Source organism: Platichthys flesus, chromosome 17 (genome assembly GCF_949316205.1).
Source record: "Platichthys flesus chromosome 17, fPlaFle2.1, whole genome shotgun sequence".
NCBI classification, from domain to species: Eukaryota; Metazoa; Chordata; class Actinopteri; order Pleuronectiformes; family Pleuronectidae; genus Platichthys; species Platichthys flesus.
The window spans coordinates 793,847-819,377 of record NC_084961.1 but is presented as its reverse complement, the minus strand read 5'-3'; the positions used below and the strand labels follow the sequence as shown (position 1 = coordinate 819,377).

The 25,531-nt window shown below is 47.7% G+C and overlaps 1 protein-coding gene across 1 annotated transcript; it reads right to left on the bottom strand.

Moving 5' to 3' along the window:
• Positions 1-1,365: 1,365 nt before the first annotated feature.
• On the bottom strand, positions 1,366-25,285 carry LOC133972147 (F-actin-uncapping protein LRRC16A). Its single transcript, XM_062409404.1, has 38 exons — positions 25,013-25,285; positions 21,977-22,074; positions 19,464-19,514; positions 16,527-16,586; positions 16,191-16,312; positions 15,941-16,038; positions 15,794-15,864; positions 15,562-15,635; positions 15,234-15,309; positions 14,757-14,845; positions 14,533-14,627; positions 14,333-14,419; positions 14,155-14,258; positions 13,953-14,030; positions 13,688-13,764; positions 13,401-13,505; positions 12,977-13,046; positions 12,804-12,885; positions 12,636-12,735; positions 12,481-12,535; positions 12,193-12,365; positions 12,026-12,094; positions 11,439-11,532; positions 11,262-11,360; positions 11,051-11,179; positions 10,807-10,929; positions 10,556-10,731; positions 10,363-10,450; positions 10,116-10,283; positions 7,195-7,252; positions 6,857-7,110; positions 6,659-6,774; positions 6,056-6,506; positions 5,910-5,952; positions 5,629-5,823; positions 5,398-5,523; positions 3,135-3,329; positions 1,366-2,985 (listed from the first exon to the last, which is right to left on the bottom strand). Exons 1-38 carry the CDS (start codon positions 25,050-25,052, stop codon positions 2,876-2,878), a joined length of 4,299 nt encoding a protein of 1,432 aa, XP_062265388.1. The 5' UTR covers positions 25,053-25,285; the 3' UTR covers positions 1,366-2,875.
• Positions 25,286-25,531: the final 246 nt, after the last annotated feature.

The following is a 25,531-nucleotide window of genomic DNA, read 5'->3' as shown; positions in this document are numbered from 1 at the left end:
CTCCCACTCTCTTTTCCAGTCGTTTTCATTTTTATTATCACTATGTGTTTCTTGTAAGAACATAACTTCAGTTCTTTTCAGTTGTATTTGCTGGAACATCAGAGATCTCGTCACAGCATCTCTGGCTCCATTTGTGTTCAACGAACTTATGTTTAAAAGACTCATAATGAGAAATATAAAACAAACCACAAAAAAATAGGACTGATTGGTAATCAGGATGTACTTTATTCATCATCATCATCATCATTGTTTTTCTCCTGTCTAATTCTCTGAACAATTTTCTTTAGTCTGTACATCTCCTGGTCAGTGAAACCTCCTCTGCCTTTGCTGCTCATGTGCAGCCGGGCAGAGTTTGAAAACTGCTCTTTATCAGAGAAGAATCCTCTAACTTCAAACCCTTCATGTTCTTTGTTTTTTGGAGAAACACTTTCATCTTCCCCGCACTGTAGCTTCTTGAGCTCTTCTGGCTTCCTGTCTTGAAGTCGGAGGATTCACTGTCAGCAGAGTCGGTCTCCATGTTAGACTCAGACTCTCCTGCTCCTCTCCCTCCTTTCGTCACTGTCCCTTTCTTAGCTTTGGAGGTTCCACTGTCGCTCCTGGTCTTTCTTTTTAGACGAGGAACTTCCTTGTCTCTCTCCATGTCAATATCACTAACTTGGCCTGTCTCCTTGTGTTCCCCCTCGCTCACCTGATCTGCCTGTTGGACCACCTCTGTCCCCTCTTTTCCCTCCTCACTCACTTGACCCTCCTTCGGGATCTCCCCTGTCCCCTCCTCATTTACCTGAACCTCCTGTTGGACCACCTCTGTCCCCTCTTTTCCCTCCTCACTCACTTGACCCTCTTTCGGGATCTCCCCTGTCCCCTCCTCATTTACCTGAACCTCCTGTTGGACTCCACTTGTCCCCTCCTGTCCCTCCTCACTCACCTGACGCTCCTGCTGAACCCCCCCTGTCCCCTCCTGTTGCTCCTGAGTGTCAGCTGTCTTATTTCTCTGAGGACACCCTTTAGCTTGGTGTCCTTCTTTTCCACAGCTGAAACACACACCACCTAACACCTCCTCCGTGTACACCGCAACACCACAACACTATAACCAACAATACACTATATATCTATAATCAGAATTATCAATAAAGAGATCAAAATCGCACAAACCGCTCATTTAGCGCCACCTTTCTCAACTCGCACGCACTACACCACCACACTGAGAGAGAGAGAGAGAGAGAGATTCAACAGCTGTTTATAAAGAGAGGAGGAGAGGAAGAGGAGAGAGAGAGAGAGAGAGAGAGATTCAGCAGCTGGTGTATGAAGAGAGGAGGAAGAGGAGGAGGAGGAGGAGCGAGAGAGAGAGAGAGTCAGAGAGTCAGAGCTGGGAAACAGGATTTATTCATATAAACATAGAAATACAGATGTTTCCAGGTGTGAAGGTCCACTCACATATAAACAATATAACATATCTTTTTGTTTAAAAGCAAAATATTTCAAAAGAATGTCCCCAGTATAAAGAAAACCATCACCAAGTCTCTTACATGAAAATAATAAATCAGATTTCTGCTCCAATGACAATAACACCCCAGAGTTTGTGTTTGTGACTCAGATTCATTTCTACGTCAGTGGTATTTACATCGGGACACAGACACCTGTCAGTGCAGCAGTCGTGATTGACAGACGTCAGAATGTGACGACTCAGCAGCGGTGACATGTGACATCACAGGAGAAGAAGGGTTTTTACAGAACATCTGGAAAGTTTTAGTTTTCTGCCAGAGGAATCTCATTGGTTGTGACTCCTCAGTGGGCGGGGCAGCGTCCCTCTGGTTATTCATGGTCATGTGATGAAGGATGAACGGCGCCGATGAAAACACGTTCACAACTTGTTGTCGACTCAGGAGAAGACTACTGCCGAGGTTTAAAGCAACACACTCTAATGCAAGACTGCCCCCTGCAGCCACATGTGGGGATAACCTCAAAGGCTTGTTAAAATTAATATACATATTTTATATATTTTGATTCATGTCACTATTTTCTTTACTGGAAGTGGTTTCATGTGCCGAATAAACAAAGTCTGTCAATGTGCTGCGCTGGTTATTACCCATGAGCCTCTGCTTCCTGACCCGGAGGAGCTGCTGCTGTAACAGATCCACCAAACTGTTCAGAATACTTCATGTTTTAAAGTTTCCTGCTGAATATTGGAGATAAACTCTGGTTTTTAATAACTTCAGAGTGTTTTGAACTGATCTCAGTTCAGCTGATTGTGACAGTTGAAGCTGTGACTTCTCTTATTCCGTCTCATTTCAAGACTTTAAAAACTTAAACTGAGAATAATGTGTTAGAAAGGATAAGTTTGTTTTACAGTGTCATTAAAATTATATTATCCACAGAAACTGACCTGAAATATTTTCTAGTCATGAACAAGAGGAATGTTTTAAATAATCTTTCATCATATTTTATAAAATAAACTTAAATCTTTTTGCCGTCTATGTTTCCTTTAGATGAAATAAAACCCTCGGCCGGTTTTAACGGGTCGTTAACAGTCGATCAAATTAAACCATAATAAGACATAAAAAAAACAGTTTGTATCAGTTTCATCGCCTCTTTGGTTTTTGACATATTTTGAGATATAATTTTTGTGTCTGTCTCTAGCTTCTGCTCCTGATGTGACATTTTTTGAATTTGTGAAGAGTTCTTTGTTCCGTGCAGAAGATGAATCTGTTTCCAAACAGCCGCAGATAAAAACCACTTCGCCTCTTAAAGATCCTGATGAAACCTGGCTGATCCCAGGTCAGGGAACTCTTCACCGGGAACTGTTATGAAAACTGAAAGCCGTCCGAGCACACGAGTGATTGTCCTGTAACGTTGGATTGTAAACGTCTCTCTGGCGTCAGACGGACGGAGACTCGTCCCCGGACTCGTCCTCAGACTGGAGATCGGCCGTTTCACTCTCGTCCTCGGCTGGTCTCAGATCTGTGTCGGCCAGCGACGGGGGCACGGCTACAGAGAGAGAGAGACGACAACCACAGAAACCTTACACTGAGAACAAATATGAAATATAGCTGATTATTAATAATCTAGTGTTGATTATCGTTAATTAACCAGAAACAAATCTGTAATTCTTGTTTTGAGAAAGTGATTATTCAAACCATTAGCGGGGAGGGACTTGGTGCGCTCTCGGTCCGCCTCCCTGTCGGAAGGAGGAGGGGCTGAACGCCTCAGGGACGACCACTGCCTGCCGCCGCCGGCACCAGGCTCCGCCCCTGCATCACACTCCACCCCTGCACCAGGCTCCGCCCCTGCACCGGGGTCAAAGGCGTCGCCAGCGTCTCCGGGAAAGTCGGCTGTTGAAACGAGAGACGAGAGGAAACAGACCCGTCAGTGACCTTCAACGTGTCAGAGTGTAATCTGATTACATGAAACACACTTAGTTACAGTGACCTTCAACTTGTCAGAGTGTAATCTGATTACCAAAAACACACTTAGTTACAGTGACCTTCAACGTGTCAGTGTGTAATCTGATTACCTGAAACACACTTAGTTACAGTGACCTTCAACGTGTCAGAGTGTAATCTGATTACATGAAACACACTTAGTTACAGTGACCTTCAATTTGTCAGAGTGTAATCTGATTGCATGAAACACACTTAATTACAGTGACCTTCAACTTGTCAGAGTGTAATCTGATTACATGAAACACACTTAGTTACAGTGACCTTCAACTTGTCAGAGTGTAATCTGATTACATGAAACACACTTAGTTACAGTGACCTTCAACGTGTCAGAGTGTAATCTGATTACCTGAAACACACTTAGTTACAGTGATCTTCAACGTGTCAGAGTGTAATCTGATTACATGAAACACACTTAGTTACAGTGACCTTCAACGTGTCAGAGTGTAATCTGATTACCTGAAACACACTTAGTTACAGTGACCCTCAATGTGTCAGAGTGTAATCTGATTACTTGAAACACACTTAGTTACAGTGACCCTCAATGTGTCAGAGTGTAATCTGATTACCTGAAACCCATTTAGTTACAGTGACCTTAAACGTGTCAGAGTGTAATCTGATTACCTGAAACACACTTAGTTACAGTGACCTTCAACGTGTCAGAGTGTAATCTGATTACCAAAAACACACTTAGTTACAGTGACCTTCAACGTGTCAGTGTGTAATCTGATTACCTGAAACACACTTAGTTACAGTGACCTTCAACGTGTCAGAGTGTAATCTGATTACCTGAAACACACTTAGTTACAGTGATCTTCAACGTGTCAGAGTGTAATCTGATTACATGAAACACACTTAGTTACAGTGACCTTCAACGTGTCAGAGTGTAATCTGATTACCTGAAACACACTTAGTTACAGTGACCCTCAATGTGTCAGAGTGTAATCTGATTACTTGAAACACACTTAGTTACAGTGACCCTCAATGTGTCAGAGTGTAATCTGATTACCTGAAACCCATTTAGTTACAGTGACCTTAAACGTGTCAGAGTGTAATCTGATTACCTGAAACACACTTAGTTACAGTGACCTTCAACGTGTCAGAGTGTAATCTGATTACCAAAAACACACTTAGTTACAGGTGTAATTGAGATAAAATAAATAAAAGTTATAATGCTGACGCCGACGTGTGAAGTGAAACACACTTTGTCTCTTTGTTAAACGCCCCCCCCATCTCTGTGATTACACAGAAGAGACATCGCTTTAAAGAAGAACACAGACTTCCTCTAAGAGTTAATTACACAAGTCGAGTGTGGACGCACAACACGCACATTGACACTCGGTTCATTAAACACGTGACCTGTTAAACTGACGGTTACATCTTCAGCTCACAGTGACTCAGCGGAACAAACAACAGATTTCCCAGCAGCCACTGCAGCGTCCTGGTGATTTGATGATTGTTTTTAACACAAACTGAGGACAGAGTTGTTGGATTCTTAGTTTCTTATTTTTCTTTCTTGGATCCGAATCTCATCGAAGAAAATAAACTGATAAAGAAAGTAGAAGCTTCAATATGAACCTATAACTGATAAATAATAAAAGTACTAAATTGATCTGGAACTATAACATAAAATGATGATTGATTATTCTGGTTCATCAGGATATTTTTATCAGTTTTAAATCAGTTTACATATCTGACAGTGGACCATGAGGAGTAGTTAAATGTATCTGACTTTTTATTGTAATTTGACTTTTCTAAAGTCAATTTGCATCAAATAATATTGTAAAGCTGAAAAATAGTAAATAATTAAATGTTTAAATCCTTCTTCTAAAACTGAAGTGAACAAACTGTTTTGTGTTTGTTTTAATTTTCCACATAGAGTTTAAATCTATAAGTGATATTGCTGCTGCCAGGGTCGAGTGTGTGGAAGTTGAACAGGGAATCGAACAGAGACACGAACCGTCCGCTGGCGACAGGCGTCCTGCAGAGTTGCTGCTCACGCTCTCTCGCTCCTGCTCCGACGGCGCCCTCTTCAGGCGAGGAGCAGGAAGTGGAGCTTTGGCTGCTGGAGCCTCAGAGGAGTCGTCTGAGAAGAGAAACACAGACGGAGATTTAATCTACTTCCTGCTTGAGATGATAAATCTACTTCCTGCTTGAGATTGAGCAGAAGACCCAGTGAAGAGTTGTGTACCGTGAACCGAGATGCTGCCAGGCGGGGGGCTGGTGGGACTGGTCGGACTGGTGGGACTGGTGGGACCCGGCGGGGGTTTGGCGGCCTGGCACGGAGGCGGTCTGGGGATGACGCTCGGCGGTTTGGACCGGGGGGGCTGGTCCGGTCGGGACTCCTCGTTCTCTGCCGGGGCGGGGGGGTGAATGTCGGTCGTGGCTGCAGGATAAGAAGTTTCACTTTTCACGATACAGTTTAAATCATATCAATATATTTATGAGTATCAGGATATTAAAGATATTCACCTCTGTCTGCGTCCACTTTGTCTTTAGAGGACGAGGACTCAGTCTGAAACACACACAGGGTTAATGTGTCCCCGAGGACACGTCAGTCATCAGCAGCACACACGTTCTAATGGAATCAGTTAAAGACTCAATGAGACCACACCCACCTTCTTCACAGCCCTTTTCTCCTGACGGGCCTTCATCTCAGCCATCAGGTCCAGTCCCATCATCGGAACGCCAATATGACGAGGCTTGTGGGGCTGCTCCTTCTTCTCCTCCTCCTCCTCTCCCTCCTCCTGCTTCTCCTCCTCAGCAGCAGGTGGACAGACCTCCGTCTCCGAATCTGAGTGGAGCTCCTGATGCGGCTCTGCAGGGGATGTGGGCGTCGGCTCCTCAGTGACGGGGCTGATAGAAGAGGAGGGGGCGGTGCTGGAGGTCACATGCTGAGGAGGCGGGATGGCGGCGGGTTGAGGAGGCGGGACGGCGGCGGCTCCGTGGCTCTTCTCCGAGCGGGACGTCCGGGACTTGATGAGGTTGAAGAAGCCGCTCTTCCTCGTCTCACGTTTCTTTTCTGTCGCTTCCTGAGGGTTGGACGTCGAACCTCTGACGGACGGAAGTCTGAGGAAACAAGATCAACTTTTTATGAACCAATCAAATCTCAGTTTTCACACCTTTTGATACAAATCCTTTTTTACGCTGACAACACAAAACTTTTCTTCTACATATTCAAACATCAACAGAAACCATCGGCTCCAGTTTGAAACTCTCACTTGAAGCTGAGTCTGATGACGTTCTTGGAGAAGAAGTCGTCCAGGCCCTCGTCCAGCTTTCCCATGATGCCGTTCTGCTCCCCGTCCTGTGGCGCCGAGCCGCCGGCGGCCTGTCGCTGAAAGGGAACGGTGGAGAAGAGAGTCAGCAGCTCGTCTTCATCGGACTTCACTCATCAAAGACTCCATCCTCAAACCTACAAGTGGTCGACTGGGCTTCGACCTCTTCTTGGGCTTCGGTCGTAGTTTGGTGCGATGCTCCAGCAGCTTGTGCTCCACCGGCAGCAGATCGCCCAGGGGGAGGGGCTTAGTGTCCGTGGACCTCGGGGGGGGAGGGAGGTCTCTGAAGTACGCTGACATCCTGTCGGGTAACGGCGAAGAAGGAGGAGGAAGAGGAAGGTCCTCAACATGGATGGGAACCTCCTCCAGAGCTTTGTCCAGGTCAAACTCCATCTCTGTCGGACAGGAGATAAGAAAATATCATAAAATATATAAAAATACTTTAATGAATTTACAACGTGATTTTGTGTTTCACTCACCGAAGGCCACGGAGACGGGACGCAGCATCCTCACCAGAATACTCTTCCTCTTCGTCATCTGAGGAGCAAACAAAGATATTATCCAGATTTCTTTATAGAAGAAGTGTGGGGATTGTGGAGTTTGTTGTTGTTGTTCTCATCTTTCCCTGTAGTGTCCCCTCGGCGCGTGTGGGGGTCCGGGGCGTGGCCTGATTCCTGGCGACAACAGACGAGGCACACCGGACCCGAATCATCTCATTCACCTCCTCCATAAATGCCGGGCTCGATCATCACTCCAGCGCCGGATTATTCAGTATCCTCGGTAGCTATACGACGCGACCTTCTTAACTCAGGCACCGTGTTGGAGGTATTCTAAAACCTTGTTTTCAACTTCTACAGAACTCCGTGTGCCTAACCGCTGACGTCGCCTCCTCGCTTCCACCCTGGACTTCTTAACCAGCCGGCACCCTGCCACTACTGCCAGCTGTTATAACCGTTAAAATAAACATTCCTCTTACGAACTCTCTCGTCCGTGTCTGTTGTGGGGCCACGATCTACTAAAACCATAACAGAATAATCCGGCCCGGGTCCAAGAACATCAAGCCAGATGCGCTGTCACGTCAGTTTGCGCTCCCTATGGAGGACACGGCTGGAGACACCATCCTGCCAGCTGCCTGCGTGGTGGGAGCGGCCAGGTGGGAGATCGAGGGTGTGGTCCAGGGGGCCCAGAGGGACCAGCCGGTTCCACCAGGCTGCCCTCCGGACAGATTGTTTGTTCCTGAGGGAGTGAGATCCCCGGTTCTGCAATGGGGACACGCCTCCCGGATCGCCTGCCATCCGGGTTTTCGGCGAACTCTGGCCCTTCTCCAACAGCAGTTCTGGTGGCCCTCCATGGCGGCCGATACCAGGGGGTTCGTCGCTGCCTGTTCTGTCTGCGCCCGAGGTAAGGCATCACATCAAGCCCCCGCTGGTTTACTGCATCCTCTGCCCATCCCTCACCGCCCGTGGTCACATGTGGCGGTTGACTTCATAACTGGCTTACCCCCATCGGAAGGCAACACAGTGATTCTGACCGTCGTTGACAGATTCTCCAAAGCAGCTCACTTCATCCCGGTACCTAAGTTACCCTCCGCCTTGGAGACCGCTAACCTTCTCATCACACACGTCTTCCGTTTGCATGGCATCCCGGTAGACATTGTCTCGGACAGGGGTCCTCAGTTCACCGCTAGGACGTGGAAGGCGTTCTGCCAGGCGTTGGGGGCGTCGGCCAGCCTATCTTCCGGATACCATCCTCAGTCCAACGGCCAGACAGAACGGGCGAACCAGGATCTGGGGTCAGCACTGCGCTGTGTTTCAGCCCGACATCCGGTTTCCTGGGCCACACACCTCTCCTGGATCGAATACGCTCACAACTCCCTGGTCTGCTCCGCCACAGGTATGTCACCGTTCATGGTTGCTAATGGGTTCCAACCTCCTCTGTTCCCATCTCAGGAAGCTGACGTGGCAGTGCCATCCGTGGGGGAGTATCTGCGGCGTGCTCGTCGGGTCTGGCTCGAGGCCCGGGCAGCCCTGGTCCGTACTGCATCCCGCAATCAGCGAGTGGCTGACCGGCATCGCACCCCTGCTCCTGACTATCAGCCGGGACAGATGGTCTGGCTATCATCCCGGGATCTGCCTCTCCAAACCGAATCACGTAAATTGACACCTAGATACATTGGGCCATTTGAGGTCGATCGGATAATAAATCCGTGTGCGGTGAGACTGAAACTCCCCCTGTCTTTGAAGGTTCATCCCACGTTCCACGTCTCTCATCTCAAGCCAGTGTCCACAAGTCCATTAAGCCCTCCTGCGGAGCCTCCCCCACCCACCCTTATCATAGATGACCACCCGGCATATACGGTTAATAAGGTATTGGATGTACGCCGGCGTCGTCGAGGCTACCAATACCTCGTGGACTGGGAGGGATATGGCCCAGAGGAGAGACAATGGGTTTCTCGTTCCCTGATTTTGGACGGTACCATCCTCGATGACTTTTACGCTTGTTTCCCGGACAAGCCGGGTCGGCCGCCAGGCGGCGTCCCTTGAGGGGGGGGTACTGTGGGGATTGTGGAGTTTGTTGTTGTTGTTCTCATCTTTCCCTGTAGTGTCCCCTCGGCGCGTGTGGGGGTCCGGGGCGTGGCCTGATTCCTGGCGACAACAGACGAGGCACACCGGACCCGAATCATCTCATTCACCTCCTCCATAAATGCCGGGCTCGATCATCACTCCAGCGCCGGATTATTCAGTATCCTCGGTAGCTATACGACGCGACCTTCTTAACTCAGGCACCGTGTTGGAGGTATTCTAAAACCTTGTTTTCAACTTCTACAGAACTCCGTGTGCCTAACCGCTGACGTCGCCTCCTCGCTTCCACCCTGGACTTCTTAACCAGCCGGCACCCTGCCACTACTGCCAGCTGTTATAACCGTTAAAATAAACATTCCTCTTACGAACTCTCTCGTCCGTGTCTGTTGTGGGGCCACGATCTACTAAAACCATAACAAGAAGTTCATCTTTCAAATTGTTTAATGTGAGTTTTATCTAATTTTCCTGCAAATTAATTAAAATCTAAACATAACAAAATACTAAAAAGTACAAGGATTGTGCAGTTACATGATGACTTAATTACGATCAGAACCATTTCCCCCTTAATGTATTAAATTATGATAAGTGTAAAAGTATTAAATCCAAATTCACAGTGATAATTATTAATTTTAATAATTAATTTTACCCTAATAACTCAAACTATTTTAATGGGTGAACCAGACTCATTGCGACATAAAGAGATGATTCAGGTTCTGGATGATTCACACGACATCATCATACATGTCATATTAACACGTTATCAATAAGTCCTTCATCATACATGTCATATTAACACGTTATCAATAAGTCCTTCCTACCATGCATGTGTCCATATCCTGCAGCTTCCTCTGTGGTTTGTGTTCCTGGTCCTGGTTCTGGTTCTGGTTCTGGTTCTCCGGCTGCAGAACCGTCTGGTCCAGAACCTCGGCCTCGGTGTGAGGAGCGTGACGCAGCAGAGGCGGATCCTTCCTGATCAGATGGTCGGCCTGGAGACGGAGGGAGGCCGGGGGGATGAGGAGACACAACAAAAAGAGCGAGAGACAGAGAGACGGAGGCCGGACTCACCAGCGTGTGTTGAGATCTGGACAGAGACTCCAGGATCTCGTCCACGATGCGATCGGACAGACAAGACGCCAAGCTGAGCTTCACCTCACTGACGAACAGAAACCAGAGGACATCAGACAGACGGCCGGGGACATGTCCTCAGATCTTTGACTCTGTGGCTCCCACGTTAGAAAATCATCTTTAACATTCAGACCTGATCTTGTTGATGATGTCCACGCCGGACTGCTCCAGCAGCGTGGTGGTGATGAAGCTGCGCGGGATGGTCATCCTCCCGGCTCCGGCCTTCAGCAGCTCCTGACTAAGGCTGCTCCTCTTCATCACGTGAGGACACAGGCCCTCAGCAGCGTCCACCATGGACGCCAGCATCGTCTGAGGAGGAGGAGGAGGAGGAGGTTAAACTCAGGGAGTTGGACTTGGTTGAAGCTAAACGCTTTGAGTCGCTACCTGCAGCTGCTCGTCCATCACCCTCGCCACCTCCCCCGCCATCGACTCCAGTTTGTCCTGAATGGCTCCGACGCAGGCGCCCCTGCCCCCCCCGCTCGTCAGGTGGTACAGGTTGGGGAGGAGCTGGAGAGATGAGCCAGATAAAGAGAGAAGAAGACAACAAAGTTTAATCCCTGAATCTTCTTGTGGTTGAAGCTTCCGACTGTACTTTGAATTCTCCTCTGACGGTCTCCTGTCTTCTCACCGTCTTGGAGTTCCTGGCGTCCTTCATGAGGTTCTCCGCCACCTTCATGTCCTCCTGAACCGCGCTGCTCTCCGTGAACTTCAGGGAGTTGACGTGATCCTGCACCTTCACGCACATCATATCCATCATCTGTAGACAAGGAGAGGTCAGAGGTCAGGGGTCAGAGGTCAGAGGCTAATCCCAGTTGGGCTCCAGCTGTGTGTGCTCCTGCCTGTTGTGTGGTGGTGGTGACGATCCCCTGCTGCAGCCTGTAGGCCTGCTCCTGCAGGTATTTACGTGTCTCGTGGTTCCTCAGCAGATACTGTTCCATCTGCAACACCACAGAGGAACCTCACTACAGAGCTCACTGTGCACCAGGATTCTAAATATACCTCAGATCCTAACGGACCTTTAATAAGGCGTCCTCCGTCTTCTCCGGGTTGGCCTTCAGCGCCTGAGCAGCGTCCATGATGGGAACCGGCATGAAGCGGATGGTGTGGTTCCTGATAGAACGAGGAATAAGAAGTTTAACACATTTTATCAAATGTATAAAGATCCACATCAGGGTTTAAACCATTTAACATTAGAATAGTGACAAATAATAAACCTAATGTACACAGGACAGTTACAGTGAAATCGTTAAACCAGATTAAAACGAGTAAAGAAAGTCAATAAAATAACAAAGTGCAGCCTTAGAACAATAATAATAAAATAATAAAAATATCTGTCAAATTTTTTACATTAAGATCAATTTATTTCTGGGAAAACCTCTCATACAATAAACACACAATATGCATCTTTGGCCACTAGGGGTCTCCTAATCAGAACAGTAACATAAGAGTTAATTTGATGATGTCATGAAGCAGCGTGGGATCATGGGAGTTGTTGTCTTCTGCACTAGTTCCACACAAGACGCCTGAATTATAATGAGTTGTCTCTTCGGTGGAAATCTGTTGACAAACAAACAAACAAACAAACAAACAAACAAACACTCACTTCTCCAGAGCGGCAGCGACGTCCTGGAGTCCCTGAGAACTGACGTTGTTTCTGTCCCAGAGGATCGTCCTGCAGACACACACAGAGGACGAGGAGACCGACCCTGTGTCATGTCAACGTCATTCTAACTTGATTGGGGGGGGGGGGGGGGGGTTTCGGGAGCTCACCTGAGTTTGGTGTTGATCTGCAGAGCCTTCGCCAGCATCTTGGCGCCCATGTCTCCCATGGCGTTCCCACTGATGTCCAGCCTGGTCAGGGACGTGTTGCTGCCCAGAGCGTTGAGGACGATGGAGAGGTCGGCCTTCAGCCGGGAGTCCGCCAAGGACAGTGAGGTCAGCGGCTGCAGAGGAGGAGAGTGAGGGGGGGGGGGTTGATTTGATAATTTCATTCCAAAATGCCCGATGCATGAAATCAAACACAGGAATTAAAATAATTAATAAATATTTGAAACTCACTGAATCCTCCTCCTGAATCATGTGGACCAGGTTGTCCAGGACCGGAGCCACATTCCTGGAGGAGCATCAGTTCAAAGAGCATCAGTAAACACAGAACCAGAACAACTGGACTATTCAGGACCAGTCCCAGGAGGTCTCAGAGGACTTTCACCCACTTGGACTTGATGTTGTGGAAGTTCTTGCCCAGTGAGAGGGTTCTGACGGAGCGGTTCTTGGCGAGCCACACCAGCAGGGTGATGAGATCCATGTCCAGACCTGAGGCGACAGAAAGGAGTCAGGATCAGAGTCGGTTCAGTTCGTTAAACGTCCACCAATGTCCTCACCGTTGTCAGAAATGTCCAAACTGGAAATGTTGGGGATCTCTGCGATGCAGCCCTCCAGGATCTGGGCGCCTCCTGAACGCAGCTACGAGCAAACAGACGTCGCCTTGTCACAATCTCACAAACTGTCTTTATCTTCATCTACCAGATGTTCTCTGAGTTCACGTGTGTTTTACCTCACAGCAGCTGAGGTCCAGGGAGACGTCGCTGAGGCTGGGGTTACAGCCGAGGCCCAACAGCAAGGACCTGCACACGGGAACAAGATTCATGGAGACTCAGAGATCCTCATCCTCCGTCTGAGTCACAGACTAATATCATGTCTTATAATACAGATGGAACCAACAGGCTGTGTGGCTGTCAGGGGGGGGGGGCACTGAACCTGAAGCGGTACCTTCCTCTGAGGTCAAATAGAAAGTTTGTCTGATATCAACTAGTCTGTGGACATTTCTCGTCTTCTGGTTTTCGTCCCTTCTGTCCTGCACCTTGTTTCTCTCGTTTGGACGAACAAACTTTTGTTTACTTTGCGACTGAAGCATTTTCCACTTCCTGTTAAAACTTTGCGATGTTTTTTACCGTCCTGATAAAAAACGGTTTTCTTACTTCAGAGCCTCCAGCGGCAGCCGGGTCCCCGACAGGCTGACGGAGCTCAGAGCCTGAGAGCTGCTGAAGAACTGCTTGAAGGACGAAGGGATTTCTTTACACTTCCTGTGTGAGAGCGAGGAGAGATGACACGTAAGAACATGTGACTGACAAGAACCAATCAGGAAGAGAACGTGGGAGAGAAGAGAAGTTCGTCCTGTTCGCCTGGATTTCCTTTTTGCTTCCTCTCCGTGTCTCATCTATAAAAACACTGGAACTGTTTGATGGGTTCAGGTCTAAGGTCTGACCTGTGAGAGAAGACGGTCTTTGACATGTTCAGGACGGAGAGATGCTTCAAGGATCCTCGAAGCAAAGACGAGCACACCTGGAAAACACAGGGACATCACTGAGACACAGGAAACTGCTCAAAAGACTAAGACGAATTACAGGACGGACGCATAGAGGACAAAGACGTCAACTGGGAAAGTGTGTGTGTGTGTTTGTGTGTGTTTGTATGTATGTGTATGTGTGTGTTTGTTTGTGTGTTTGTGTGTTTGAGTGTGTGCTGCTCACCTGCTCCAGAGAGCAGTCGCTGTTTGACAGATCCAGAGTCTCCAGACTGTTGGAGTGACTCAGGAAACTGTGAAGGTTCTGTAAAGAAAACCATTAAAACATGTTTTAATAAACGTGGGCGGAGCTGAGACGAGAGGCGGAGCTGAGACGAGAGGCGGAGCTGAGACGAGAGGCGGAGCTGAGACAAGAGGCGGGGCCACACCTGGAGATCGTCGCCTCGCAGCGAGTTCCCTGATAGGTCGAGGTGAGTGAGGGTGGTGGCGACGACTGGGTTCACACACAGAGACTGACAGAGGGCGTTCACTCCTGCAAAATAGAAAACACGCCTGAAGAAAGTCTTCAGAGGGAGGAGGACGTGTCCTCTCTGGGCGTGTCCTCACCTTTAGGGGACATGGACGTCCTGCAGAGGCTCAGGTGCTTCAGGCCCATCGGCAGCTTGGACAGCTGAGCGCTCAGAGCAGCAGCACCTGCACAGAGAAGCCTCCGTCGGTCCAGTTCACACCTGAGATCAACCTGACACTACAGAGACAGCCTGGGAGTCTGTGTGAGTCTGTGCGAGTCTGTGTGTGTGTGTTCTAACCTTTGTCCTCCAGCGAGTTGTTGCTCAGGTTGAGTGTGTGCAGCGTGGAGGCGGGGTTCTGTGACAGAGCGCCGGCCAGCTTCTGAGCAAAGTCACTGACGAGAGAACAGATGACGACACAACATCACAAACACACAAACCTCCATACTACACAAAGACATGAAACCACGTTAACTGAGACTGATGCACATGAGCGTGACCAGTTCTCTTATTTGACCTCTGACCTCCTGAGTCCAGCGTTGTCCAGAACCAGCTCCTCCAGTCGACTGGACCGAGCCACGACCCGGAGGATCTGATCGCACACGTCTGTCGACTGGACAACACAACACACGCACACGCACATGCACACACACACACATACACACACACACACACACACACAAACACACATATTCACACATTATAAATTATGTCAAGCATAGTTGAAAACTCTCTCCATCCTATTGGACAATAGACCGAGGCTCACGTAGATCAAAGTATTATTGTTAATCATATGATGGGAATGACGTCATCATGACATCACTATGACATCACAACATGACAACCAATCAGAGTAGAGACATGATCTTTAGCTCGTTTATAAAAAACAATCATTGATCATCATATGGTCGAACTCATTACTAATTTAGAAAGCAAATCGTCTGATTGTGTGTGTGGTTGTTTGTGTGGTGCAGAGGGAATTCTGGGTAAAAGCTTGTTACCAGTTTGTAGTCTTTGGTGGAGAGTTTGGTGAACCACTGGTTGAACTCCAGAGCTGCGATGATCGCCACCAGATCCCTGGGAAGAAGAAGAAGAAGAAGAATTTAGATATTCAGACAAACGTTGTTTTATTCTTTGGAGCAATAAAAATAATCAACTTTAATAATGTTTTTGCCAAAACACAAAGTGAACACAAAGAAAAACAATAAAACCAAACATTTAAAAGTTACGGTACAAATGAATCTGTTGGTAAATCTCTGTAAATAAAGATGGACGACAGAACAAAGCCAAACATCTGAATGACTTTGATCTGCTGAGTCGAGCTCGAACCTGTTTTCCAGGTGAACAAAGTCCTGCAGGTTGAGCTCTCTGGTGTCCTGGGTGAGATAGATGGTGTCCACGTCCTGGACGACGGGGACAAGTGGGACGGACAGGAAGAGGAGACAGATTAATGATGGTGCGTTCAGGTGCAACACAAAGCAGAGGAGGAAGAGAAGGGGCGTGATGCAGAAGAAGAGGAAGAGGAGAGAAGGAAGTGGAATCATGATTGAACGTCACCGACCCATTGGACCTCCTCCCTGTACGGCAGCCCCAGGTTATCACACACACACCAGTACTGATGAGAGAAACCACCTGAAACAACAAGTCTCTTCAACATCTCAACACTTCATTTCACTGACGGACACTTTGAGAGTGTGTGGTTGGTTACCGCAGGGTCCGAGCTCGGCCGAGCCCTGGTCGTCCCACACCGCCTGAAGCGCCGCCGTCCTCTCCGGAGGCTTCAGACTCAACTTCCTCATCACCTTCCTGATGAGAGAAGGACACACTCATTCTTTCTTCTTATTTAATGTCCACGCCAGGTGGAGACATCTTGTCCACAAAACCTCCAACCAGATCCTCATTGGTATGTGGTCCCCCTGGGGGTCGTGAGGGTGTAACTGCGCCTGTGTGGTACCTACACAGGCGAACCCGTGGGACAGATCCGGTGCAGACAGCTGCCGATGTGAGCGATGACCTCGTCCACCTCCTCCACCGAGCTCAGCCGGAGGCTCCAGGGGCCGCGGTCGTGCTCCAACACCAGCTGAACACAGACACACACACACACACACATACACACACACACACATGCGCACACAACCCAATAAAACCCCACAAAAGGGTGAAACAGAGTAAACATCTTACATTTGGAAATTAGGACATAAAATGTGACTGGTATTTTGTTTGTGTGTGTGTGTGTGTGTATGTGTGTGTGTGTGTGTGTGTGTGTGTGTGTGTGTGTGTGTGTGTGTGTGTACCTGAGTGGGCTTGTTGCTGCCGATCCCCTGAATATCCAGGTAACTGAAAGACTGTTCAACCTGAAACAACAGATGATTTCTTAAGTTCATTTGAATCAGGTCTCATGTTCTGCCACTAGGGGTCTCTGGATCTCCAGTAGAAACTCTGACTCGTTTCACGGCCGAGCAGACGTTTGATTCTCTGATGATTTAACATTCGGACGCCCGAAGATCGAAAATCTAGAAAAAACAAGATCTAGAAAAATCGTAAAAAGACTAAACTTTATAAAAAAATCTTTTTTGAATCCAACAAAACACTGATGCATAAATATTTCCAGTGTCCCACACGTCCTCACAGGACTAGGTTATCTTTTAACGTTTTATCACAATTATAAACTTTAGATATATTTATCTATTTATATATAAACTGAGTTCTTGTTTTCCCTGAAGGAAGAAAAACTATAATTTAATTATTTTATTGTTTTGACCTCTGATCGAGTCCACAACTGTTCTTCACATCAACAAATTCAATCAACATCAGCAGATCAGATGAGCAGCCTCTACTGTACACAGACACACGTGTGCTGTATCCATAAAGTTTTATAAAGTTTTATAAAGTTTTACAAAGTTTTATCAACTGGCTCATCAGGGTGTGAACTTATCGTCAGAGGCTGAAATCAGGTGAGAAGCCTGAAGCAGACGCTCTGGAATCACCTCTCGGCCGTTCACGTACTTTTTGCCACACATCAGGTCGTTGAGGTCGACTTCGTGCTCAGTGCTAACGTGTTGTTTTAGGTCGACTGTCTTCAAGCGCCGACTTGTTCGGAGACGAGACTGTGTCCCAATAGTCTGAGTGTTTCCTCACAGCGATTAGTGACTTACTTATTTCACAGCTTTAATGAGCAGATTATCAACAACGAGACGAGTCTTCGTATGAACGATGTTTCTACACCCGACTGTAAAGTCTGAATCAGGGTTGACTCCATCAGGACGTTCAACCATCAGACAGAGGCTGAACAGAGGAGCTGCAGCAGAGGACAGTCTGAGGACGAATTAAAACGATCAACCTGAAGATGAGCAGAATCATACATCTTCTTTAGAGATGGTTTCATAAAGATCAAACCTGTAACGAGCTCCAGTCTGAAGCTGATCAATCTAAACTCAACAGTTTGTATTTATCTTCAACTCTTTAGGAAACGTGTCCAAATGAACGTGACAGGTCGATGGAGGATTAAAGAGGCGGCTGCTGGAGGAATTATAGTTTTTAGATTAATCAGAAACAGATTTACAGTTTATTCTGATATATATGGAGCTGGGAATCATTAGAACAAGAACAAAACCACAGGGTCAGGAATAAAGAATAAATCACAGGGGGAACAGGAATGTAAAAAAACAAGCTGCAAATAGTCTGCAGAGCAAATGTCTGGAGCTCAGTCGTGACCTCGCTCACGTTCCCCCTCCAGAGGGAAAGTCACAATAATGGTGGAGTCCGACCTCGCTGCCAAACAGAGCAAGTGAGCGAGAGAGAGAGAGAGGAAGGGAGGAGAGGGATGAGGGAGGGGGACGAGGGCGAAGGAAAGGGTAGAGCTGTGAAAAAGAAAGTGAAATGTTGAAGAAGAGAGGGAACAAATTAAAGAAAGTTGAATATGTAGGAAGAGAAAGTGGGAAAAAGAAAAGAAAAGAGAGAGAGAGGAGGAGGAGGGGGGGGCGAGAGAGGGCGAGAGAGGGCGAGGGACATAAAGAAACAGTACGCCCCCCCCTCCCCTCTCTCTCTTTTCCTTGCCAGCTGTTAAATTCCTCCATTGTCTTTTCCCTTCACACGAGGAACAGAGCAGCGTCTGTCTCTGCAACAACAGATCCGGGGTCAGCCGGCACAGAGGTGATCTGATAACCTCCAGTGGACACATCAGACGGAGAGTCGTTTCCGGCTGAGGACGTTGATAATGAGACATTTCTCTTATTCTCTCTCTTTCCCGTCTCCTCTGAAGGTCAAATCCCCAGAGTCCCTGGAATCTGTTGTTTTTATGAGTTTTGAACGTTTCAACATCTCTTTCCAACATCCCATAATAACAAAGAGCAAAGTACAACAGTCAGGGTTGACCACAGATTGATAAATGAACGTGTTATCGTAGCTTGTGAGAAATGAACAAACATCAGAAGTTACTATTTAGAGCCGATTGTAGAATGATGTAAACTTCAGCCGCTCGGTGAAACGTGACGCAGCTTCAAAGCGTGTTTCTCTTCTTCAGATGAAAACATCTCATCCAGGAACCACAGCCAGGATCTGCTTCCTGTTTCTGCTTCGATATAAACGTGTGAACACTAATTTGTACGCGAGCAGATTTAAAAAAAGCTTTCCCACAGATTTGTGTTTAGAGAGAAACCTGGAGGTTCACCAGAGGCTGAGAAAGAGGAAACCGTTTTCTGGAAGTTCACAAACGTGTCAGTTCACTTCTCTTATTAATATTTCAAGACTCTGATGACCCATCACTTATCACATGAGAAGTTTAAGACTGTAATGAGCTCAAATCCACTGTTCTGTTTAAAGACAGTAAATAATATGAGAATACATCTTTTAATGTTTCCAGACGGCTCTCTCTCTCTGCCTCTCTTTCTCTCGCTCGCCCTCCAGGTCGAACTTTTCTTCTCTCAGTGTTTTCCTTTCTCACAGGCTGCGTTCTCACAGCTGCATTGTGGGTAAAACTATCAAATATCTCCATATGGTGGGACCTGCTCTCATCTGGGCCGAGACTCAGAGGCCAGTTTGAGAGAGAGAGGGAAGAGGAGAGAGAGAGAGGAGAAGAACTCATCTGGGTTTTAAAGAGCAGGATAAAGACAAGTGAGCAGAATTCACTGTGAGGAAATGAACGTGTTTGGAAAACGAGTAAAAGACGAAACAGAACTGGAACCAGCAACTGGGGCTGGAAGTGAAATACAAATAAAAACTGATTCACGAACCTTGGACGGGAGACGAGCCGTCAGCAGGTAAGCTCGATGGGACGCCAACGCCTGAGGACGGAGACACACATCAGATGGACATGAGACAGACACACACACATCAGACAGACAGACACACATCAGACAGATGGACATGAGACAGACAGACACACATCAGACAGACACACATCAGACAGATGGACATGAGACAGACAGACACACATCAGACAGACACACATCAGACAGACAGACACACATCAGACAGATGGACATGAGACAGACACACACACATCAGACAGACACACATCAGACAGACAGACACACATCAGAAAGATGGACATGAGACAGACAGACACACATCAGACAGACACACATCAGACAGACAGACACACATCAGACAGATGGACGGACCTGAATAGGCTCAGGAAAAAGATGAACCTGATTCTGAGTCATTCACAGTTTCCTTGACCTTTGACCCCCGACAACCATCTCTAATAAGTCTAATCTTTGAAGGAATTTCCTGGAGATGTTTTTTCAGGTTTCTCGTTCACAACAATGAGACAAACAGACAATCTCAAAACAACACAAACATGGAAACACCCATTTTTACAAGTGAAAGCTGTTGCTGTGGATAAACCAAATTGATTTATTCTGCTCGACTGAATATGTTTAATATTTCCTCACGTCTACACTGAAGGATTGATTTGTGTGAATGTGTGTGAGCGGATCAGAAGTTTCCCTCTCGACCAGCAGCTTCGTCTTTTCACTTGTTCAACAGTTGGAACGTTTTGTCCCATCTGTCCCCACGTGTCGGACGTCTGTCCTGGAGGAGAGACGGTTCCCGGTGAGGCTGCGTTTCTCACTGAAGGATTTGAGTTCTTTGAGTTTGAGTTACGCTCTGAACCTGAAGAATCGACTTTGTCTCATTTTCACTGCAGAGAAATTATAAAAAGAAAGAATGAGAGGAAGCGACGGAGGGAGAGCAGTGGAGCGAGGTCACTCCGGGTCGTGTGAGGTCAGAGAACAGCCAATAGGACAGAGTGGAAGGGAGGGTCGGCCAATGGGGAGTGACGTGGACCCGGCCGAGGGGCGGGGCCTGTGCGGCCCCAGCGTGAACAAGCTGGTTCTGTTTCTAACGTCTGGAAACGCGTGGTTCAGACGGACGAGTGCGAGGGAGCAGGTGAGAGAGAGCACGGCCGAGCACATGACAGGGAAACAGATGTGCAGCAGGAAAACATCTGGAGCAGGGCGCACAGCGAGCAGCAGCTGGAGCCACGGGTTTGATTCTGTGGTTCAGGAGATGGAACGGTTCACACACAGACCAGCAGCTGAGGAACATCAGGATGAAGGAGCTGCTTTCAAATGGTATTATTAACTGAAGCAGGATCATCACCACGATTTCTGAACAGGAAGTGGGTTCATTAGAAATCAGTCATGTTGGATTATCGTTTCTAGAAAAATATAAAAATACACAAAACACAAAATAGGGATCCTGAAATAAACTAAACTAATAAACTCAATTGAAATGTAACTTTCATTTAGACAAATAACAATGTGTGTGTGTGTGTGTGTGTGTGTGTGTGTCTGTGTGCTGCTCTGAGTTGCTCCAGTCAAGTCCTGACAAGAGCAGAGTCGTGGAATGTGATTGAAGGTGAAATTTTAAAAGTTGTGTTGAGCTGAACTCTCACACACACACACACACACACACACACACACACACACACTCACACACTTGTGAAACGTCCTCAGATGATCAACAGCACACAGGGGAAGCTGATAAGATGATGAGACGCATGCAGTCAGAAGATTCCTGGAACCAGTCGATAAATAAAGATCCAGATGAGAAGTGAGAAGCTTTTTCCAGAACCTCACAACTCAGTGTTAGTTTTGTGTGTGTTCACCGCCTGAAGGAGTTCAATGAAGAAACACTGGGTGGTTTTCTTTCTTGAGGAATCTAAGAGAATGGTTCACAGTGAATCCCACAGGAGGAGCAGAGTGGGAGCTGTTATCCTGAAGGACCTGGGGATGGATCTGTGAACCATCAGATCCTGACTCACAGCAGCAGCTCCTCTCACTCAGCTGCAGAACCACGAGGAACCAGAGGAGCAGAAGAAATCCCCGCTGCAGGCCACAGAGTTAGAACAGGTCTCTTCTGCTCGTCTCAGAAACTTGAACCTTCAGTTCATGTTTGAGCTTCTCGACCTGCAGAGACACGTCCAAGTGGAGTTCTGTCTCCTGGAGCTGATGAGTTATGACCCCGGCTGAGGAGGTTGTGTTTTCAGTCTCCGTTCCTCTGCAGGTTTACACAGAAACTACTGAAGCCATTTACATGAGGTTTTGAGGAGGAGCCGATCGGAGGATCTAGTTGTAGGTTCTATGTGTTTTTGTGACTTTAGGCTGTGATGATGAACGTATGGCGATCGGAGGGGCATGAGGTCGTGACCCGGAGACTCGCTGCTGCAGGTCATGTACATTTTAAACCTGAATTCAAACGTTAAGTGTCACATTTAGAAATCAACTGAGCCGTCACTCACCAGCACTCTGCTCTCCACCTTGTCACCTTTGACCTCCAGCTGGACTTTGCGCCTCAGGGTCAGCTTCACCCTCCGACCCACGGCCTCCCGCACGCTCTCTGCAACGGGGGGGAAACACGGTCAGAACCCGATTAACAGCACAACAGCTGGAGGCGTCAAATTACAGCTCAGAACTCCACAGAGGTTCAGAGCTGTGGTTTCATGAAGTCACAAATAGAAGCCGCTCGAACTCGCTCCTCAGCTCAGGGTTAATTAAAGTGGAGATAATGAGTTGCTTCACGAGGCCTTCAGGCGCACTCGTGTTTACGAGGTTCATCAGGAGGAATCCACAGAAACACTGCAGCACTAACACAAGTGTTGTGTTGGTTTTTAAACATTTGACTAAGTTGTATCTCAGTATGTTGACGATGTTGTTCAAACAACAGAGAGGAAGATATAGAAACATATAGAATCGTCTTTAATGATAAACCCACTGAACAGGAACTTAAACACGTCTGTAAATCTGTGGAGTTTCTGCAGGTGAAGCTGATGATTCTTTATCTTAGTCTTCTTCATCTTCTTCTACGTCTTCATCTTCTCCTTCATCTTCCCATTGTCCTTTATTTTCTTCTTCTTTTTCAATCCACATGTTTTGGCTTCATTTTTGAAAGCAGTCATGTCGTTCATCTTTATTTAGTGTAACATTTCAGAAAAACTTTCTTCTTCTCCTCCTCCTCCTCCTCCTCCTCCTCCTCCTCCTCCTCCTCCTCCCCAGCTGTGGCTCCTCAGTACGTTACAGTTATGTGTTTCTGCCGTTCTGCGTCTGTCCCTGTTTGTTTGTCTCTAATTGACTCTGAGGGACAGTGGTGGTGGAGGAGCATGAGACTCTGCTGGTGCAGCTGTGGGAACATCCAGAGACAGAGGGGGGGGGGGGGGGAGGGGGGAGACGAGGCGAGGAAGACGAGGGAAGAGAGAGAGGAAGTGAGGAGGTAAAGTGAGGGCAAGAGTATGTGTGAAAGCAAGGGCCCGCCTTCATGACATCATGCCGCCCTCCTCCTCTTCTCGGTGACCGGACACATGACAAGGTCACGAGGAGGGTGAAAACATTAGGGCATGAAGCTGCGTGATCATAAACACATGAGCCCCCCCCCCCCCCCCGCAGATGGTCTCCTCCTCTTCTTTGTTTACAGCTTTAATCAGTATTACGTTTTGAAGTTTGAAGTTGTGTTTTCAGACCTGCACTGAAGATCTGACATGTTCATGACGTGTTCCTTACATGTTCCTCACATGTTCCTGACGTGTGCCTGACGTGTTCCTCACATGTTCCTGATGTGTTCTGCAGGTTCTGTGCGTCAGAACAAATGTCTGAGTCAGTGCCAATGGACATGTTCTGGATCTTCTCCTGCAGCCTCCTGGTAACATGTGTGTAACATGTCAGAGTCCATGTGAGGAACCAGCAGGACAATGTGTGGAAGCTTCCCAGTGAGCGAGTGGACGTGTTGAAGAGGTTTCTAACACGTGACGGACGTTGAACTGGAACATGTGAGATATTAAACATCTTCACAGATCTCTCCTCCAGCTTGTGAGACGTGATGAACTCTTTCTCTCTGTTTAGATCCTGATCACCTGAGTTCAGAGTTTGGACTGTGAGTCAGTGGAGGTGTGTCCTCCATTACAGACCAAAGGTCACGTTACTCATTTCAAACCGGCTCCATTCAGGAGTCCAGAGTGCGGCTGATGAGATTTATTGACTATTTGATTTCCTGAAAGAATAATCTTCAACCACTGTTTTGACTTGTGAGGCCACCGGCTCCTGGTGTGGACGGTCGGCATCAACCCTGTGACGCTCTGCTGGTGATGAGCAGCATCAGGTCGACGCAGCAGCTGGAAACACAAAGCTCCATTCATCCGTCTGTCCAACGACGTCCAGTGAGAGACGAGCTGCAGGCGTCCTAACACAGAGCACGAGGTCCTGACTCAGCCTCACCCGTCCGTCTGACCACAGCAAGCTTCAGAATGACTTTAAACTTTAGATCTACACAACTGTTCCACGTTGAACCAGCAGCTTGATGAGAGTGAGTCTGTTGTGTGAGTCTGCTGAGTGGGTTCCATATCCTGAGAGAACAACTGACTGAGAGTCACAGACACAACCAGCTGCAGCTGAAGAGTGCAGCTGAACTGAGATCAGTTAGAAACACTCTGAAGTTATTAACCACCAGAGTTTATCTCCAACATTCAGCAGGAAACTGTTAAAACATAAAGAATTGCTTCAGGAAGCAGAGGATCATGGGTAATATTTGATTGATACACTTTTTGGACTTGATCCTCCTCGTCTTTCAGTGTTGACGTCTTCGTCTTCATCGTGTCCGGCTCCTCTTCTTCATCCTGAGACGTTTGTGTTCCTCCAGCTTCACGTGTTAGAACCTCGTCAACACGTCCTCTCTTCTGTACGTGTCCTCACGTGTCTTTACGCTCTGAAGCTCTGATTCTCAGAGAATAACTGAGGAGGAGGTTCAGAGGCCTGACTCCTCTGAGGGCACAGGTCCCGTTCTCCATGATTCCAGAGTGAACACTTTCAGCTGGTTCCTGCAGAGTCTCAGGGATTCTCTGTGGTTTAAGTCTCTTCTGATAATATCTCACAATCCAAAGGAATTTCACAGGACACACCCCTACCCCCCCCCCCCCCCCCCCCACCTCCAGCCCCAGACCAGGAAGTGCAGCAGGAGAAACTCTCAGGTATCCAGCCTGAGCCTCAGGGCGCGGAAATCACAGTCACAAGAGAAAAGTGATCTTCAGAGGCATGGAAATCATTTTAACATTATTATAACTGAGTGATTCAACTCTGTGGTTGTTTGTACAGTCTGTGTGTACTTCTACAATAAGGTTTAACCCTCAGTAGTGTGTGTGTGTGTTATTTCCATGGTGCATGTGTGTCACTGCACTTGTGTGTGATAAAGTCAGGTGAAGACACACTAGCAGAGTGTCCCTGTGTCTCAGGTGGGTCTTCACAGGGAATTCAACCTGGACACGAAGTGACGCAGCCTGAAGGAGACTCACCCAGCAGCTCGGTGGGGGGGTCGCTCTTCTCCTGGGACATGTCTCCTCCTGTGCCGGGCCGAGCTGTGAGCGGAGTCCGGGGCAGAGCGCAGGGACCCGGGCAGAGTCGTGTGGAGGAGAGGGGGGGAGCTCCGGAGCTCCAGAGCCCGAAGAGGCTGCGACGACACGGCGGAAAAACACGAGACGAGTCGAGGCGCTGAGTCCCGTTAGCGTCGGTTCACCTGTCCACACCCGAGAGTGTGTGTGTGTGTGTGTGTGTCACAACAAATCACACACACACACACACACACACACACACACACTGCTGTAATCCCTCCTCCTCCTGAGTCAGTTACAAAAAGTTTTCTGTGCTGAGGAAAATGGTAAAAGTCTGACACCTGGTGGACGTTTGTATGTATGTATGTACAATACTACTTCTACTACAGCTACTACAACTACTACTATACTACTACCATACTACTACTACTACTACTACTACTACTACTACTACTACTACTACAGCTACTACAACTACTACTA